At 35.2% G+C, this 21,383-nt stretch overlaps 1 protein-coding gene across 1 annotated transcript in view; it reads left to right on the top strand.

The window, feature by feature from the left end:
• Nucleotides 1–15,416: 15,416 nt before the first annotated feature.
• LOC309657065 (uncharacterized protein) overlaps nucleotides 15,417–21,383 on the top strand; it is a gene marked incomplete at its 5' end in the record, with an annotated part of 109,871 nt that continues 103,904 nt past the window's right edge. The window contains one exon of the mRNA XM_082454050.1: nucleotides 15,417–15,633. Within this exon, the coding sequence (XP_082310176.1) occupies nucleotides 15,417–15,633 (217 nt within the window). The remainder of the gene's footprint in view (nucleotides 15,634–21,383) is intronic.

Below are 21,383 nucleotides of genomic sequence, written 5' to 3'. Positions count from 1 at the left end.
GGGCTATAAATTATCTAGATATGTCCGGATTCTTACTATTTTTCCTTCAGCTGTGTTGGAAAAGTTGTTTCTTCCATGTAAGGAGAATGTTTTTCACCTGTATTCTACATCTAACCCCCACTGCCATCTCATTTTTCTGGATGCATCAATTATTCCTTCTCACAGTTGAATCTTCAAATCTACCTGTGTGTTCCTGCTTTCCCTTCAACATATAACCCAAGTTTCTTCATTTAAAGTAACAAATACCCCCAAATCTCTATCTCAACCTTATATCTCTCTCTAGAAACTTCTCTATATTTCTGCTTTTTGTGACAGCTTTCATGTTCTTTTTATATATGACCCTAACTTTTTATTTGCATAATGGTCTAACTTCTTAACATGCCATGTACAGTTTAGTGTAGAGCAGATAAACAAGAAATCTAAATGTAGTATAATGATGGCTTTGAGTAGGTCATTGGTAACAGAGATAGAGAGAAATGGTCAGATTTGGCATATATTTTAGAAATAGAATCAACAGAACTTGATCATGAATTTTATGAGGGGTAAGATTGTTAATGTAGTAGAAAGGTATCAAGAAGAACTTCCAGTGTACTAGGTGGGCAAGAAAGTTAAGCCTCAGGAGAACATGTTTGTAGTAGAAATGCCAAGAGTTCACCTTTGCCATTACAATTTTGAGATACCTAAGAGAATTCCAAGTAGATTTCGATTCTGAAGCTCAGAAGAAAAATCAATTATAAACATGCATCTTGGAGATGTTAGGATTAATATGTTTTTTTTTAATTTTGGAAATAGAATGACTCTATAAGGCAGAGCATCATGAATGAGAATAGACTTGAGCCTATAACTGGATCATAAGAAGTGCCCCAATTATACTTCATGTTCTAGATGTAATATTAACTTATGTCAATTTTAGTCAATTTATTTGAGACAAATAAATAAAAACCCTTATTTGAAAATGTCAAAAATTTATTTGGGCAATTAAAGTGTTAGACTAAAATCTTCAGGTCATTATCTGGCTCTTCCATTTCAATCACAACCACATCTATCTATCATTCAGTTCTGCCAACACTTCTTTCAAACACGTTTCAACAGTTCCATTGTTATAACCCTGTTTTCCAGGTAGGAGTCAGAGAAAGCCTTTCAACACATAGGTAAAATCAAGTTACTCCCCTTCACAAAGCTTTCAAATGATCCCATCACACTTAGACAAAAATCCAGAATCCTCATGAAAGCATAAAAGATCTTTTCTGCTCCCATCCCTAACTATGTCTCTAACCTCACTTCCTAATCGTCTCTTCATTACTCTCTGCATTCCAACCATACTGGACTTCTTAATACTCCTCCAAGCCTGGTGCTTCCTCTGGGTATCCATACTTATAATTCTTCAGCCTGTAAAGCTCATCTCCCACATACACCCAATGCTTTCTCTTTAATCCAGTATCTACTCAAATATCAACTTCCTAGGGAGTATTTCCCTGTTCACTCTATGATTGCACTTGTTCTTGTCCCCTTACTATATATACCCTAACTAGGTTTTTGGGTTTCAAAAAAATTTTTATTAGGATTTTGGGTCACAGCAAAACTGAGCACAGAGATATCTCATATACTTTCTGCTCCCAACATGCATAGCCTCACCCATTATCAACATCACCCACCACAGTGGTATGTTTGTTGCAATTGATGAACCTACACTGACACATCATAATCACACAGAATCCACAGTTTACATTATGATTCATTCTTGGTGTTATACATTCTAAGGATTTTGACAAATGTATAATGACATTTATACATCATTATGGTATCATACAGAATATTTTCACTGCCATAAAAATCTTCTATGCTCTTCTGATTCATCCCTCCCCTCCCCCAAACCCCTGGCAACCACCTATCTTTTTATATCTTCATAATTTTGCTTTTTCTGGGACTATCACATATTTGGAATCATATAGTATATAACCTTTTTAGATTGATTTATTTCACTTAATAACATGCATTTAAGTTTCCCCTATGTCTTTTCATAGCTTGTTGGCTCATCTCTTTTTAGCATTGACTATTAGTCCATTATCTGGATGTACCAGAATTTATTTATCTGTTCACTTACTGAATAATGTCCTTTTCTGTTTTCAAGTTTTAGTAATTATGAATAAAGCTGCTATAAGCATCTGTAGGAAGGTTTTTGTGTACATAAGTTTTCAACTCTTTTAAGTAAATAGCAAGGAGTGCACTTGCTGGAATATGTAGTAAGTTTTGTTTTGTAAGAATGAGAGGTCCTGTTGCTCCACATTCTCACCAGTATTTGGTGTGGCCAGTGTTCCAGATTTTGTCCATTTTAATAATTATGGAGTGGTATCATTGTTGTTTTTATTTGCATTTCCTTATGGCATATGATGTGGAACATCTTTTCATATGCTTATCTGTCATCTGTATAACTTATTTTGTGAGGTGTCTGTTAAAGGTCTTTGGGTCATTTTTCAATTAAATTGTTTGATTTCTTATTGTTGAGGTTCAAGTATTCTTTGTATGTTTTGGATAAAAATACTTCATCAGATGTGCATTTGCAAATATTTTCTCCCAGTCTGTGGCTTGTCTTTTCATTCTCTTGGCATTCTCTTTCTTGGAGCAGAAGTTTTTACTTGTAATGAAGTCTAACTTATTAGCTATTTTTTTCATGGGTTATGCCTTTGGTGTTGTATCTAAAAAGTTAGTGCCATACTCAAGGTCATCTAGGTTTTCACCTATGTTAACTTCAGAGAGTTTTATGATTTTAAGTTTTACATTTAGATTTGTGATCCATTTTGAGTTAATTTTTGTGAAGGATGTAAGGTCTGTATCTAGATTCATGTTTTTGTTTCATTTGGTTTTGTTTTTGCATGTGGATGTCTGCTTGTTCCAGCACCATTTGTTGAAGAGTCTCTCTTTGTCCCATTGTATTGCTTTTGCTGCTTTGTCAAAGACCAGTAGATTATATTTATGTGGGCCTATTTCTGGGATCTCTATTCTGTTCCATTAATCTGTTTGTTTATTTATTTATTTATTTTGCCAATACCACATTGTCTTGAACTGTAGCTTTATAGTAAGTCTTAATGTCAGGTAACGTCATTTCTCCAACATCATTTCCTTCAAAATTGTCCATTCCAGGCTTTTGCCTCTCTATATAAACTTTAGAATCATTTTGTTGGTCTCTACAAAATAAATTGCTGGAATTTTTATTGGGGTTGTGTTGAATCTATACATCAAGTTGAGAAGAACTGACAGTTTGGCAGTATTGAGTCCTTCTATCCATAAAGGTGGAATATCTCTTTATTTATTTATTTATTTATTTTTGATTTTGATTTTATTCATCAGAGTTTTGTAGTTTTCCTCACATTAACATTGTCTATGTTTTGTTAAATTTATACCTAAACTTAAATTTTTGGGATGATAATGTTAATGGTATTATGTTTTTAACTTCAAATTCCACTGGTTCATTGTTGACATATAGGAATGCAATTGACTTCTGTATGTTAGCGTTGTATCCTGCAACATTGCTATAATCACTTATTAGCTCTGGAAATTTTTTTGGCACAGTTCTTTCAGATTTTCTATAAAGATGATTATGTCATCTGTGAACAACAGTTTTATTTCTTCCTCCCAAATCTGTATGCTTTTTATTTTAGTTTCTTGTCTTATTGCATTAGATAGTACTTTTAATGTTACGCTGAAAAGCAGTAATGGGGAAAGACTACATGTATTGTTCCTGATCTTAGAAGGAAAGCTTTAAGTTTCTCACCATTGAGTATGATGTTAGCTGTAGGATTTTTGTAGATACTCTTTATCAAGTTCAGGAAGTTCCCATCTATTCCTAGTTCACTGAGAATTTGTATCATGAATGAGTGTCAGAATTTCTCAAATGGTTTTTCTGCATCTATTGATATGATGATGTGATTTTTCTTCTTTAGCTTGTTGCTGTGATGGATTACATTAATTGGTGTTTGAATGTTGAACCACCCTTGCATACTTGGGATAAATCTCACTTGGTCATGGTGATTTGTTAGTATTTTGTTGAGGATTTTTACAAATTTATTCATGAGAGATATTGGTCTAGAATTTTCTCACAATGTGTTTGTCTGTCTTTGGTTTTGTAGTAATGCTGGCCTTATAAAATGAGTTAGGAAATTTTCTCTCTGCTTCTGTCTCAGAAAGAGATTGTAGAGAATTGGTACCCTTACTAGGCTTTCACTTTTTTCTATAACTCTTTATTAACTTGCTCAATATTCATATGTTTATTTGTTTATTACTTTTCTTTCCCCCTCAGGAATGTGAGCGTAATGAGATTAGGATTCTGTCTATTTTGATTACTCTAGCTTTACTGCTAGTACAGTATTGGACACATAGTAGGCATTCAAATATTTGTGAAGAATAAATAGAAGAGGGTATATATAATAAGTGCATTTATGCACTTAAATATTAATGTCATTTATTAACTTAGTAAGTGTTTATTCATTATCTACATCTGCCATTTTTTAAATGAGGTACAAAATGGAAGATTTTCAACTTCCTTAAATCCAGAGTGAGAAAAGCAATTTAAAACGTCCTGTTGATGAATAATTTTGTGATTGTACAATACTGCCCCCTACTATTTCAGATCCTTATCAAATCACCCTTGACAGATTTATTTTCAAAGGTTAAGAGATGAACTTTTGGGAGTATTTTTTTCTATTTGTCACAGATGTGTCTATAATGTAGGTATATTTAGAATATTTACTATCTTTATTGTCCTGTTCAGCACCTTTTTTTGCATTAACAAGAGTTTTCCATGACAGAGTTTTGCTCCATTGGATAATTCAGATTAAATAATTAATTTAATAACTTAATTATTAAAATACAGTGAGATTTTGCTGAATTCAATGAACACTACTTATATTTAAATGAATATTAATGAGCTTTGTGATTGTCCCATGGAGCAAAACTCATCTCTCATTAGGTGGATTCCCAGAATGCCTAAAGGTGAGCAGACACAGCTTTAGATATGTAAGGTAATTTCATACTTAATTAGTTCTTTACTTGACACCACAGATACATTTCCAGAACTGTGGCTTGAAATGGCAAACTTGTTTTTTGCTGTGACAAGTCAATGAAATGGTAGAATTCACAGAGAGTTTCTGTGATTAGTTTAAGGCCATTCTCTATTATATTAATAAGTTGGCATGTTATGACTCGATTCACAGAAAAGAGAGTATAAGGAAAACAGTTAAAAGATTCCTAACTTGAACTGATATTACTTTATATTTTGTACAGAATATAGCATTAGAAGTACCTACATGCACATATTCATATGCACATATCAGTGGCATTGCTTGATTTCATTAACTGAGTGATTACCACATGGCGGGAAATTTACATATAATATTTTTCTTTCTAATAAAAACTCTGAATGTTGGAACTGTTATTTTCATGTTAGGGATGAGAAAGCTGATTGTGATGTGTTTAAGTTACTTGCTATGTTAGCTTGCTAGTGCTACCGTAACAAAATACCATGACTAGGTGGCTTAAACAATCGAAGTTTATTTTCTCAAGTTTTGGAGCCTGGATGTCCAGGATCAAAGTGTCAGCAGTTTGCTCCTGAGGCCTCTCTCCATGACTTGCATATTGCTGCCTTTTTGATATGTTCTCCCGCAACCTTCCACTGTGTGGGTACATCCTTCATATCTCTTTCTCTTCTTATAAGGAAGTAAGTCATATCACATGATTTCACCCTTATGACTTCATTTAACCTCAGTTACCTCTTCAAAGGCACTATTTTCAAATGCACTCATATTCCATGGTGCTGGAGTTTAGGGCTTCAACATATTAATTTGGGGGAAACAATTTAGTCTATAACATTTGTCAAATATCACACTGGTAATAAGTGGAAGATCAGTGATTTGAATTCAGCTCTTTTCAACTTCAAAGTCCAAATTCCCATTCTGTATACCCCATAACGTAAATTTGCACAGGATTCAGAGTAATGGGTATTAAGCTAAAAAATATTGATATACTTGAAGTATCAACTGCAGTTCATTGTGTCATTACAACAAATGAAGAAAAGTTTCAATTTATCTAATAGTTTTTAAGTTCTCAGTACTTTAAAAAAGATTTTCTTATATGTAATATAGAAAACACACTCAAGCAGGGATATGCTGATCAATCCTAGTTATTAATTGTACCTGCACACGGAACATTAATCTTTAGTAAACTTTTGAAGATCACTGTTTTAAATTGGCTTATGTAATATTGCTCCCCACATAAATTTTCAAAAATTACACTCTAGTTGCTATTATCACTTAGTATAACTAAGAGATAGAAAGTCTGAAGTAAAATTCTTGTTATTAATGGTTAATATATTATGGCTCATAAGAATATAGAAAACAGGGATTTCTTTAGAATTGTGCTACCCTCTTGGGGCAAGCTTACAACACTCCTGGTCTGTTTAAAGTAGAAAGACAGCATTTTGGAACTCTGATTATTATACCCCAGCTGCACTAGGCCTGGGTATCCTGTTGCTGCATATACATAAAACTAACCCACACATCAAATTAATAGTGAACATCTGTGAAATTTTTGTTAGAGTTCAGAGGGTTTTGAGTTTTAATCACAACCCTTCAAATATGTACTTACTCGTATGGAGACCTATAAGGTGTCACTGAACACTGAAAAATCCTTATACTTATTACAGCATTATAATTAAAATGGGCTTTTGGACACAAAGAAATGTGGGTTTGATCCCTACTCTCATGCTACCATGTTGTTTCCAGAAAGCTACCTATAATCTCTAAGCCCCAGTCAAATTGTTTGAATAATGGAGAAAAGTAACTATTCACCTAATAGGATATGAGATCACCTAACATGGTTTTTGGAGCATGGTAAATACCTGGCTTAATCAGTGGTAAACATAGTTATTATGATGATTTTCAATTATCAATTTAATTGTGTAATGATTTACTTAAGGTCTGTCTCCCTCTTTTGAGGCAAATTCCATGGATTTACAGACTGTTTTTTTTTTTCTAAATTTTTTGCATAGCTAGCTCTAGCTCTTGGTATTTGATATATAGAAGGCCCAATAAATGGCTGTTAAATAAATACATTCATTAACGATTGAGCTTTTTTATTTGCGTACTATGTTCAGTTATATTTGTAAAATTCCAAATCAAGTGACTTAGAGAAGAGGAAGAAAAAAACAAGGTGCATATCTTTGTATTCAGTAATAGTTTCTATCAGTTATCAACAGACTGGAAACACTATTGGATAAAGGAATGGATGATATTAAGCTGTAAGAACAGCTATGTTGATTCATTATCTTTGATATGTTCCCTGTGGCTAGTTTCAGTTCAAAGAGCAGGAAACTGCAGTTTAAAGATTCTTGTCCTCATTAACTTTGTCATGCATAATTTTTCTTATATCTTATCCAGCATCTTCAATAACTTGTAGTTGGAGAATCTTCAGGTTAACTTAGTCTGCCATTGTGCTAAAGTACAACTTCAGAGAAAGACAATAATGTCTTTTCAAAGATAGTTTTTAATTCATTCAGTAATTATGTGCCAGGCAATCTACTAAGTTCTTGGAAAATATTTGTGATCAGTACAAATTCCTGCCCTTGTGGGGTGGTAAAAACAGATTAAAAAATATATATACACAAATAAAATAGTATATTTAAAGATGCCAATTACTATGAATAAAGAAAATGAGCAGAAAAGGTCAAAAAGGTCTGGGGTGGGTAGATACAAGACAGAGAGGAGTAACCCTTTTGGAGAAACTAAGATCTGAGTGAAATTGTTGGGAGTTGAGGGAGTAAGTCAAAGAATGTTTGAAGAAAGGCTGCTCTAGATAGAGAGAATGGCTACAACAAGGTATAAGTTGAAGACAACAAGGAGGACAGAGGGGCTGAAACAGAGTAACAAAGGAAGGGTAAAAGTAGAAGAGGTGAAGTCATGCAGTCAGAGAGATTAGATTTTATAGAAAATTATCTTTGGCTTTTTGAAAACATTGAATACTGTAATTCTATAAGCTAATAAATGTTGGCTTCCAATTATGATATGATCTCTTTAGGGCATTCACTATTCCTCATTGTATTCCTAGGGCATATCATTGAATCTGCCACAGAGTAGTTGACTGATAAAACTGAAGAAAGAATCAATCACTTGGATACTGATAATGTAATTTTTGTACCAAAAAGAAAAATTGGATTTCTAAAACTGATAATCTAAAATATCAAATATTTAGTTCACTTAATAAGCCCCTCTAGGGGGCTCCCCTGGTGGCACAGTGGTTAAGAATCAGCCTGCCAATGCAGAGGACACAGGTTCAAGCCCTGGTCCAGGAAGATCCCACATGCCAGGGAGCAACAAAGCCTGTGTGCCACAACTACTGAGCCTGTGCTCTAGAGCCCCTGAGCAACAACCACTGAGCCTGCGTGCCACAACTGCTGAGCCCGCGTGTCTAGAGCCCGTGCTTCACAACAAGAGAAGCCACCTCAATGAGAAGGCCACGCGCCGCAACAAAGAGCAGCCCCCGCTCGTTTCTCAACTAGAGAAAACCCGCGCGCAGCAACGAAGACCCAACACAAATAAATAAATAATAAAAAGCACCTTCTGTACATTTTGATGGCTATATCTTTGTCATTTTTATGGGCAGTATCTCAGAGATAGTGTGCATAGAGCAATAGAGAAAAAAATTCCCATACAACTCCACACAGAAAGAGAAAGAGAAAGAAAAAAAAAAAAAGACAGGGGTGGAGGGAGAGAGAGAGCAAATAAGAAAGGATTTTGTCAGTTTTTAAGTACAGTGTCTCTTTGGTATTGGCAAGGGATTGGTTCCAGACCAACTCAGGATAACAAAATCTGTAGATGTTCAAGTCCCATAGTCAGCCCTCCCTATTCACATCCGCAATTTCAACTAACTTTGGATCATAACATAGGTAGTACATGATCCAGGGTTTGTTAAGTCTGAGGATAGGAAGGTCTAACTGTAAAGATTTTGTTTTAAAAATCACAGTTTGTCTTTGTTTATCTTCAATTAGGTTTGTGAAAATGATGTAATTAAAATCCAATCCAACTTGTTTGGAAGCTTCAATTATCACCCTCTATTTTATTCTCCCAAAGTAAAGGAGAAACATCTTTGTGCATTACTGGAAGTATATCCCATGCCCATCATGATTGGGAGGCAAAAGTTGGTTAGCTATATATGTATATGTAATCAGTAAATTGAAATATTAATCTGATATGTAGGTAGATATTTTTATTAAAATATGAAATATTTCCATAATGGCAAAATTCCTAGGGCCAACTAGACATTTTTCTAGACATAGATATCAATAGGAATTACATAGATAAGGAAAAGATTCGTAAGCAAGTTTAACTCAACTTTATAATAATATAAATTACAGTATAATTGAAAAAGCTTTTTCTATGAAATTCGATAATGTTAAGGTAACTTGGGAATATTATAGTCATTTCAGAGTTTCTTTGTACTTGATAGATTTCCTCAGATATTAAAGTGATATTTTTTTAAAGTGATTTTTTTGCCACAAGTTACTTTTTTCCCTTTAAAAAAAGAAATATGCATTTACTTATTAAACTTGTGTATACGTTTATGTGTCATAAAAAATGTTTAAATATTCATACATCTCTGCATATAAACTTTATAATATAATTTAACATCTATAATTTACTTTAAGATTACAATATTTTCACCTCTGAACTGTGAGTACTATAAGACTAGGAGATTGCTACACTAATTATTCTTGTTCTTAAATAGTAAGATAATTACTGCAGCAATATTCTATTCAAAATGAATATTGGATCTACCCCCTGGCAAACTTAAATTAGGAATCTTTTTCTTTCATTTTTGCAAGATGTTCTTCTTTTATCATTTTTAAACACATATTTTAATGTTAGAAATAGCAACGCCATTAAGAGGAGACTCCGTATTAGGTAAGAAATTCATCAATGTGGTTATACTGCTTGTATTCAAATTTTGAAGTTATTCCATGTACAAATAATAGCTCCATTAGAATCTGATTCTGCTGACTTTGCCCAACCAAATGCACACACATTAGGGTATGGCTATCAGAATAGCATCAGCTAGGTTGAAAGTTATTAACACATTTGAAATAAGGAATGAACCAAACCATGAAGATCATCAATATTTTGATGAAAAATTATTATTTTTTCTATACCGAAGTACTGCCCACCAACCCCAGGCTGAAATGAACATTCCCTACTTAGAGTCCCACTGTACACTGAATGTATTTCTATAAAATACCTTTAACATTTTCTTGCAACTGGTTTTGCTTGTGTGCCCATTTGTGCTTGAGGACAGTAACTATGGGTTACTCTTTGGTATCCCCAATTCCAGAAAAAAGCCCTGGCACACAGAATGAACCTCAACTAATGTTTGTTCAATTAATGAATTAATCTGAGTTTTAAAAATAAGTCACTTGTTTCTTTCCCACACAACACATTCTATGATTATATAAGGCCTTTTTATTAGTCAATATAAGTAATATTATTCAAAAAGACAGACCCCAAAGCATAGTGGTATAATAAGCAGGCAGGCACACACGTGCATGCGTGCGTGCGCACGTGCGCACACACACACGCACACACACATACACTACATGCTCAGGTCAGTCTCATGGGGTTGAATGCCATGGTTCCACTCCTTATGACAATGCCATATAGCACATTTGGTTCCAAGGCTTCTGTGGTAGGAAAATAAGGAGATAGATGAGCCCCAGCGGTTCCTAACAGCCTTTAATTTCTTCTGCTCCCCTTTCTTTCAGACACACCAATTATAGAATTCCAGCCTAACTGCAAGGGAGTCTGGTCATGATAAAACACTGGATTGATATTTAGTGACCGCACACTGTTTCTGGCACAGTCTTTTTCTTTAATGGTTTCAGAAGTGTCTTCCCAAAGAGATTGCAAGCATTAAGGGCAAAATACATCATATTGTTTTTGTATATCTCCTAGATATACAACATGGCAGATATTTTGGAACTTATTTAGTTTTTTGAAAGTATTTTTTTTCCAAATTGTAGTGATCACTATAAATATCCACTTGTGTATCTTTCCTCTAAAAATTAGGTGGAGATATTAGAAGTTTCTAATTGGTTGATGTTATTAAAACCACAGTGTTCCTTTGAGGAGGAGGGAGGAGTTGTTAAGATGGTAAGATGTGAGCATCAGAATCCCTTGAGGTGATTTTTCAGGCGTATGTGCTAAGACTCCACCTTTGGAACGTAATGTGTTTTGGGTGTGGCATAGGGGAATATTATTTCGAAAAAAAAAGTTCTTTTAATTATTGCCTAAACTCCCATTGTCTGAGAATAATTGGTAAGCCCTTTACATTTTGAAAAATTAAACAATTTCACAGTTTAGTAATTGCTTTGACAGGCCTACCAAACTTTTGGAACAAGGAAAACCAGAAAACCATGTGAATGGTTTATTTATGTGAATGGCTACATTTGGTATCTTGATGCCTTGGGTTAATCATGATTTTGCTGTTTCTATTTGGATAGTCCAGAACAAAAGAACTGTATTCCTATGTTCACTCTTTCAGTATGATTCTGAGGAGTGGCATTGATTTATTTTCTACATAATCTGTATTGTGTGCCAGAAAATTCGAGCTGAGCTTGTTCCTGGATTTAAAACTATACCACATGCCTCAGCCTCTCTTGTGGTTACTTATGAACTATAGTCAATGCAGTGGGAGAAGTGATGTATGTCACTTTCAGGTCTGGATCAAAAACAAACAAACAAACAAAAAACAAACAAACATATCCATGATCCTCTCTCCTCTGTCTGACTTGACTTGAATGGATAAAGTACTGAAGATGTATTAAATATGGGAGTCCTATTATATGGAAAAAGTCTGCAACCCTGAATCATGTGTTTGGGGAGATTCTCACCAAGAATACTTGCATTGTCTGGACCATGAATGAGAAGTAAATTTTTCAGTGCCAAGTCCTTCAGTTTTTGGAATTTATTTGCTTCAGCAGTTGATATTATCTTAACCCTATCTTAACCCTTAATCAGATTGTTTTTACTTATTTTAGGTAATCACTAATAAATGTTATCTTCTAAGTATTAAACCTTACCGCTTTTAAAATCTGTATATTCCTTTAAATATCTGTCACATGGGCTTTGTGGCATTAAATTTCTTTAAGTTTCCACTGCTAAATCTTCATTGGAAAGTACGAGTATCTAGATATGTATAATCTAAATGACATTTATTTTCAGTCACAAATTGTGATTCTGTTTGTATTTCCAGGAAATGAATATATATTTATTTGCATTCAATACATACATACACACACATACACAGAGGCTTGCACACAACTGATTCTATCTTCACCAGATAATTAATTGTAAAATGAGTTGAAGACACCACATCAATTGTGCTTGAGTCAATATGTGAGCATATGTATGGAACAGCAATGCTCACCCTTTTTCACTAGGACATACACGTCTGATAAAATTCACATAAATCTTATGTTCCCAATGGTTGTGGCATGACTAAGATAGACTGCTAGTTATGCACATTTCCATAGCTGTAATTTCATTCATTTCCCTTCCTCTCAAGAAAGCATATGAATCAGCCTGACATTAGAGCAATGGCCTCTGAAATGTTCTAATCAAGTAAATCATTTACTTTCAAATGTTTAAAGTAAATTCCTCAAAAGTTGGTTATTTTAACTATGATTAATAACAAATTACTTGTGGCACTTTCTATAATGAGTCTCACTACATAAGTGATCCTGACTCTGGCCAGGTTTCAATCTTGGCTCGCTATCTATTAGCAATATAGCCTTCTAGAGCTCAGTATTCTCGTCTGTAAAAAATGGGAACAGTAATATTAATGATTTGAGAGGTAATCTATATCTATATATATCTATATATGTTGCTTTTCATTATGTCTGCCTCATAGTAACCATTTAGAAAATATTAGCTGTTGTATCAGTCAGGGATGAATAGCAAGAAATTAAATTAACTTTATCAAGTGAATAGTATTTTATAAAATCCTCTGTTTTATTCTTCTTCAAGTCAATCTTGGTTTCCATATATTTCTTCATTGGGGCACTCACTCTTTCTTATCCTGACATACAGCAAGGGAAGTTAACTAAATTTGCAAAGGGATTGTATATATGGCAAAAGAGAATACTGGATTAACCTAATGGAGACACAAACCTGACAGGCACTCACATTAGAGAGAATTTCTCTGCTCCAGGTCAATGTGCACAAATATAATTAACTTGAATAGGAATTAGCTTATTGCACTTAAAAAAGAGTAACCTTATTTTTAAGTTGATTATTTTCCTACTTAGGAAAACACATTTTTTTTGAGAGACATCAGTATTACCTTTATGATAATATCACAGTCATATCTGTGCATATAGGAGAAAAGATTATTGCCCTGCATTCTAGGGATAGATCTGTGATTTTTATAATAATGAGCAAGGGCCTGGATGTACAATAAATCTCTAACAATGGGGCTAGATGATTTTTTCCAACATAGTAATGTTTGTAAGAGTAGAAGCTAAAGAGTGGAGAGCGTAAGAAATTGTTCTCCCTTCATTTTTTTGTTGAACGTATGTGACAGGTCCTAGAGTTAAAAGTATAAATGATATGTTTCTCATTGTCTATTTAGGACTGAGAAGCAAATTAATATTTATAAAATAATGTGCATTAATTAAAATTTGTTTAAAAGTATAAATAATAATACAATTGATGAGGGGATATAAGACCCATAAGAAAACAGATTGTAATAATTTTCAAATAAAAATAGTAAAGAATTTCAGGGGATAATGTAATTATAATCCTAAAGGGAAGATGAAAAAAAATTCATTGTTGGGAAGTTGAAAAAGTATATGAAAGTTAAACACTGAGATATCTGAATAAAAATAATAGGCTAAATAAAGACAGGAGATCTATGCCTCCTTCCAAAATCCCACTAAAATGAGGATTTTAAAAAATAATTAAATATATGCTACTGGAGAGACTAGGAAAAAAAGACAATGGCAATAAAATCCTCCAAGTTGGAGAGCAGATAGTTGAGTGATAAATAACATAGCCAAACCAAGAACATTCAATCATAAGAGGGAAGAGGGAAAGTTGAGAGGCAAACTTGATTTACCTTAGAGATTCCCTAAAAGACTCAAGAATTATATGCACAAGATACTTTTGGAAACAAGAGGAAGATGGAACTAAAAGCCAAATAGCTGGTAGGAAGCCTAAGAATCATTTATAGGACTAAAAACTCAGAGACCAAGATGACAAATATCTGAGGAGAACATTCACTTAAAAAATCCTAACAGACTAGAAAAGTAATATCATCAGATGCAACAGGGAATCACACATAGATGAACACTTTTTAATAAGCATAATAAATATATACTTATCAAGGTAAGCTTGTATAACATAAAGGGACAAAAATGATAAAAAGAATGAAGTATAAAAATTAAGCATAAAAACATGAAAGTTGAGTTTTTTACGCAATGAAATGTATGGGACTAATATAATAAATAAGTGACTTTTAAGATCAATCCAAGTAATTCTCTAAGGAAAAAAAAAAAAAACCAGGAAAAGATAAATAAGGGAAAAAAGATAAAGAAAACTATAAGAGAAAAGTTAAGAGATAGGAGTAAAAGTACCATCCAACCATGAAATAGGATAATAGGAATTCCAAGAAGGAGAAAATATTAAAATGTAAAGAATAAATTCTTTAATTAAATAACAGAGGTAAATTTTTCAAAATGAAAAGAAGATGAAAGATATCAGATTGAAGGGCCTATGGAGGATTATCAGGAAAAAAAACAGCACAACACTGATCAAGATGATGGAGTAAGAGGACATAGAACTCACCTTCCCCTATGAGCATATCAAAAATATATTTATATAGAAAAATTCTCACTAAAAACTAAATGGAGACTAGCAGAAAGACTCCTGCACAATCAAGGCTGTAAGAAAGATCCACATGGAATAATCAGGGAAGAAAGGAAGAAAAGCAGTCAGGTTCAACCTGTGCTCCTGGGTGGGGATTCAGAAGAAAAGGGAGATGACATGGCAGAGATCCTCCCTGGAGAGTGAGTGGTTCGAGCCACGTATTGAGTGCCCCAGCCCTGGGGTCCAACAAAGGGAAGACAAGACCCCTTGGCTGGTTGAAGTGGAGGTGGGACTAACAGAAGGGCTGTGGGATGCCTGGGAACCTTCCATGAAGAGTGCACGAATACTTTCTTGCTCCTGAGGCAGGGCAGAGAATGTGAATTGAGAGCGCACTCTTGGCTGACTTGTTTCCCACAGCCACCCCAGTGTGCACCCCAGCCTGAGCTGAGCGAACACTCCAGCCCTGCTTGCCCATGTCACAGCTTTATGGTCAAGCAAGAGCTGCCATGACAGATGAAAGCCTTCAGCTCTGAGACACGGAGGGGCTCAGACCTGAAGCAGTATCTGAGCAGGGAAGGGGCAGCCATCGCCGGTGCTGACATGGATGGTGCATCAGAGCCAGTCGAGATCTCTGATCATGGCCAGACTGCCACAGCTTGTGCTCCAGACTTTGCCAAATGCCTGCACTGGCCCCTCTTGCTCCAGTGCTGCTCCCCTCTGGAGCAAGTGTGTCAGTGTTGGGAAGGGGGTAGAGCTCACACTCGAAGGGAGCTAAGTTGGCTCAGACCCAAACTTCAGGGCTTCTGCACCAGCAACTTGGGACCTGACCCCACCCCCCAATAGGGTGATGACAGCCACTGAGCACAGTACAAGCTCTGGCTGAAAATTGTCTCTGGCCCTAGACCCTCCATCTCCATCCCCACCTCCTACCAAGGTGATAGTAACCGGAATACCCTGAGGAAAACCTGTTTCGTATTCACATCAAATCCAGTTCTCCCTCCAAAGGCACTGGACACAGCAGACTGTAGAGTGACACCCCACATAAGGATACCCCTTCTGGACTGCAATAGGTAACTGTTCCACCTTATTACATAAAGGCAGAGAAATTTGTCTCAGCTGAAAGAGCAAGAGAAAACTCCTGCAACAACAACTAATGAAACAGAAATAAACAATTTACCAGATAAATAATTCAAAGCATTAGTAGTAAAAATGCTAACTGAATTAAAGGAAAGAATATATGAACACAGTGAGAATTTTAATAAGGAACTAGAGAATACGAAAAAGAACCAGTCAGAAATGAAGAATACAACAACTAAAATGAAAAACACACTAGAAGGAATAAATAGCAGCTAGGTGACAGAAGAATGCATAAGTGATCTGGAAGATAGAATAATGGAAATCTTCCAAATGAGAGCAGCAAAAAGAAAAACAAAAAATAAGATAACAGTTTAAGGGATCTGTAGGAAAACATCAAGTGTAACAACATTCACATTATAGATGTCCCAGACAAGGAAGAGAGAGAGAAGGGGATTGAAAATGTATTTAGTGAAATGGCTGAAAACTTCTCAAACCGGAAGAAGAAAATAGATATCCAGATGCAGGAAGCACAGAAGGTCCCAAATAAGATGATGTGTGTGTGTGTGTGTGTGTGTGTGTGTGTGTGTGTGTGTGTAAAATGATCTGGATGTTCCCAGTGAGACTGAAAAAGAAAGCATACGTGGAAAAGACAGTTAAGAATGTGTTAACAAAACCAAGATTATAAAAATACATGTAAATGAATCCTTTAATGTCACAAACATACGTCCACACAGAAACACACATACTTGTGCAGATATGCATTATTTATGATAAGGCATAATGCAGGCTTGTAAGTAAAACCAAAGATTTTGATCTTTCCTTTGCCTCTGATGATATTCAGTGAAAAGGGGAAAATGACTTAAGTTATGGCAGCTGAAGTCAGTTTGGAAATTTGAGGGATGACCTTATCCAGAAAACTCAGATAGTATGTGTTTTGAGGCTGGATATCATTCTGTGTGTATGTGTGTGTGTTTGTGTGTAATAGTATGTATGTGTATGTGTATTTTTGCCCTCTGTAAATATTAAGCTTCAGCATTCAAACCTCTGCTTTGCAATTATACATTGCTTTTTGTAATAATCTGATTAATTGAAGGGGACCTTGGCATGTGTTTGAAAACATTTTTAGGAAAAGCTAAATGCAAGTATTTTGAAGGAAAACACTTCCACTGTGCTTTTCAACTAGTCTAAGACAGAACAGTTGAACACAGCTTCCGAAAGACAGGGCTGAACTTTCCCAGAGTTCTCCATTGTGCTTGAGAAAATAATGTATCAATCAATTAAAAACACCTCAAATAGGGGCTTCCCTGGTGGCGCAGTGGTTGAGAGTCTGCCTGCCAATGCAGGGAACACTGGTTCGAGCCCTGGTCTGGGAGGATCCCACATGCCGCAGAGTGGCTAGGCCCACGAGCCACAACTACTGAGCCTGCGCATCTGGAGCCTGTGCTCCGCAACAAGAGAGGCCGCGATAGTGAGAGGCCCGCGCACCGCAATGAAGAGTGGCCCCCACTTGCCACAACTAGAGGAAGCCCTCGCACAGAAACGAAGACCCAACACAGCCAAAAATAAATTAATTAATTAATTTAAAAACAAAAAAAAACCAAACAAACAAAAACACCTCAAATACAATCTATGAAATATACTTCTCTATTCTACAATCAACAATGTTGATCAATAACGGAGCTCTTTTTCTTTACTTTCGTGCTTCATCAAAAACTATTTTTTCCATGAGAAAGAAATGAGGGAATAAAAAGAAATCCAAAATTACAGTGGAAAATGTGTATCCTTTCCACAGTAGGAGGGACGTTAACTGTGCAAACAGGTTATTTAAAATGACTCAGAACTGGCTTGCATCTGTGCCCCTTGGACTGAGTGCTGATTATTTACAAAGCAGTTTTACCCCTGACATGGACCTCTCTGGATGGCCGTTAAGGAAACCCAGGGTTGCTATAACAGGCCTTTTATTAACACCAAAGTGATAATTTCAAATAAGTGGTCAATTCTGGAACAAAGGACAGGAATAGCATTTACTTGTTATGCAATGTTCAGACCTCGGACAGCATAATAAGGACAAGATTGCAGGATGCATTTTATTTGCATATTATTTTATTAACATTGACACTGGCTAAGCAAATAGAGACCACATATGGAGCCCCAAAGAGGTCACCACCCTTGCATGAGAGGTTTTTGACCTATCTAACCAGACCCAGGGATCAGTAAAAAGAGTGGTATGAACATACACATCTTGGCTAAATTCCAATGGTGTAATTACCTTCTTCCTACATAAAATTCTTCCTGCCTTTCTCTCTTGAGAAGTTATTTTTCCACCTCCCTTCCTAAATGCCGTTGTGCTGTGGAATGGCTGTCATATTGGATCCCACAGGTGCCTGCCTTCAGCTGTGAGTGAGTGATCTCTGTAGATAAGGCATTTGGAGATCCTTCTGTATGAAAGGTGTAATATAAATATAAAGTATTGTTCATCTCCCTTGGGAGGTTCACTTAACGTGACATGCCAAGACTTATTGGTAAGGCAGTCTGGTAAACCCACTCTCTTATCAGGACTTGGTTTCACTTTAAGAGTGAGTTTTAAATTGTATGTCTGATTGTGTAAATGCCATATAATACTAATACTTGGGCCTTCAAATGTGCCTTTGCCTGAGAATGTCAAGATGTCACAGGAACTCTGTGATTTCCTCTGCAGTTTTTGGGTGTAGGAGGTAACTGAGGTGATGCCAGCATTGAATAGGGAACTATTTTAAACTGTTCCCGTTAAGGTAAAAATCTCTGAGAGGCTCCCCACAGTAAACACATGAAAATCCCTCTAATAGTTATTAGCAAATTAAGCAACAATAGAAGGCATTCAAAGTATAACACCCAGATTTCTACTTATTTTCTAAAAGAAATAGATGCAGAGATGACTTCCCTATATACATAAAATATTAAAAATTATGAAAAGATACTTACAGATCTCAAAAAGAAATAGAGAGATGTGATGGTATCAGAAAGTTAACTCTTGAGAGTTAAATTTTATTTTGAGTGTTTTAGCAGCAAAGGCTCAGAAATATGGAAAAATGAAAAATTATGAAATAATAAAATGTTTAGATAGTTTTCATTGTTTGGTAAGATAAAAATTCCAGATCATTAGTAGAGACAAACATTCTGTGATATTGAGGTAGGTTTCTTTTAAGTTAGTGGTTTAATAAATTTTTAAAAAATTATCATTTTTAATGCAACTATGCTGTAATACCTAACCTAACAAGGGATTTTGACTCTAGGAGATTGATTCTGTCCAAAGGTTCTGCATCAGTGTCGTCCAATGGAGATATAACAAATATAGACACGTTTATCATTTAAAATTTCCTGGTAGCTACATTAAGAAATGTAAAAATAAATAAGTAAAATTAATTTTATAATATATTTTATTTGACCCATTATATTTAAAATACTAGTATTTCCTTCCATGTGTAATCAATATAAAAATTCATTAATGAGATATTTTGGATTATTTTTTCCATACTAAGTCTTTAAAATCTATTGTGTATTTTATACTTACAGTACATCTTCATTTGTGCTAGCCACATTTTAAGTTCTTAATTGTATTCAGATGTCATGGTTCTAGATTCTAGTGCTTACATGTTGGATAGCATGGTTCAAAATTAACTTTACATGGACAGACATAATATTCAATGATGTAGAAAAGCAAACAGAAAAGGAAGAGCAGGCATGAAGATGTTACAGAAGTTCATATACCCACACTCTTGATGATATGATCATTGACTGCTATGTCCAAACTTGCATTAATTTTCCATTTATTCTTATATTTAACAAATATTTGAGTACCTATTATATTTCTGAATATGCAGGGGAAATGTTTAACCTTTCCATAGTAGGAGGATTATTAAGTAGGCAAACCATTAGCGTCAAACAGTGCAGGAAATATTATAGTCACTGAGGAAATAGCAGCAAGCAAAGTGAAATCCCTGCTTCTGAAGCTTAAATTCAAGTAGGGTCAGGCAGACAATAAAAAAATAAACAAATAATGTATTTTTCCAGGTGATGATAATTGCTATGAAGAAAAAATAAAACAATAATAGTGAGGTAGTGGAATTCTTGAACCCTGCTTTAAAGAGAGTGGTCAGTGAAGTCCCCTCTGATGTAAAATGTAAGCAGAAACCTGTATCAAGGGAGGATTTGAACCAAGAAGTTGCAGGGGAAAGAGCATTCTGGAAAGAGAGAAAGCCAAGCACAGAGGGTTTCAGAAGGAAATTCAAGATGAGCAGATTGGCAGATTTGAGGGACAATAGGGGAGCCATTGTGCTTAGAGAGCTGCTACTGTGGTGGAACTTGTTAGATGATGTCAGATAAGAATTTTGGATGTTTCTGGGGGAGCTGGAGGGTCAGTGGAAGAATATGAGCAGGGAAACAACATGGTGCCATATAGGTTTTGAAAGTCCATCTGTCACTGTACTTTTTTTAGAGAAGAGATAGTACTAGAGGAAGAGTGGAAGCAGTGACAGCCCAGATAATAAACTATGTTGTCTTGGCCCAGACTAGTAAAGATGATAAATCATCTTGATGAAAATCAAAATCAGCTACTAAATATATAAAGCCAGTGGCTTTGTTTTACTTCCTATTAAAATCATTATTGAATGAACTGTTCTATCAGTAGGGCAAGCGTATTCGTATCTTGCAAATTTAATTCCCTATGTGGCATTTTGTGAAAATTTCAATATTGAATTCAATACGAATTGTTCTTGTGTGTCTTTGACATTGCAGTGCACTGTGTCATGATACGAAGAAAACAATCCAATGATCCAGTGCTCTCCTTTCTTGCTCTCTGTCCAGGGGCTTATGGTCTGATAAGGAAGACAGCAGCACAGATTTATATAGAAAAAGTCAGACAATGGTATGTGTTATCAGAAAAGGCAAACCAATGTAAAATGAGGAAATAAACAAGGAGAGAATTGAATTAAACATAGAGACTGATTTATTCGTGTACCTATTCATTCAATGACTATTGTCAGAGACTGTGATATGTATTGACTATTCAAAGATGACTAAGATTGCAGAGTCTAGAGATGGTTCATGGACAAAGATTCTACCTGTGAGGGCTTACCCTGAGATATAGAGTCACAGAGTTGGATAGGCTACTTGGATGTTTACTCAGGACAGTTGTAGGTAAGTAGCATAGTTAGAAAAAGATTCTGAAACACAGTGGCATAAGTCAGGAAAAGGCGAAATCCAGAGGGGCAGTACCAAGTACAAGGTCCAAAGGACAAGGTGAAAATCCAAGTCAGAAGACATGAAGATCAGGAACTGGTTAAAGCAGAATAAGAGGTAGTTCAGAGCAAGCAGGCTGGTTAACACAAAGACAAAGAAAATGATGGTTGTGTGAATGAGGGGCAG

This window comes from Balaenoptera physalus (assembly GCF_965194825.1).
Source record: "Balaenoptera physalus genome assembly, chromosome: 1".
Taxonomy (NCBI): Eukaryota; Metazoa; Chordata; class Mammalia; order Artiodactyla; family Balaenopteridae; genus Balaenoptera; species Balaenoptera physalus.
Note: the sequence above shows the minus strand (reverse complement) of the source record. Positions and strands in the feature narration are given on the sequence as shown.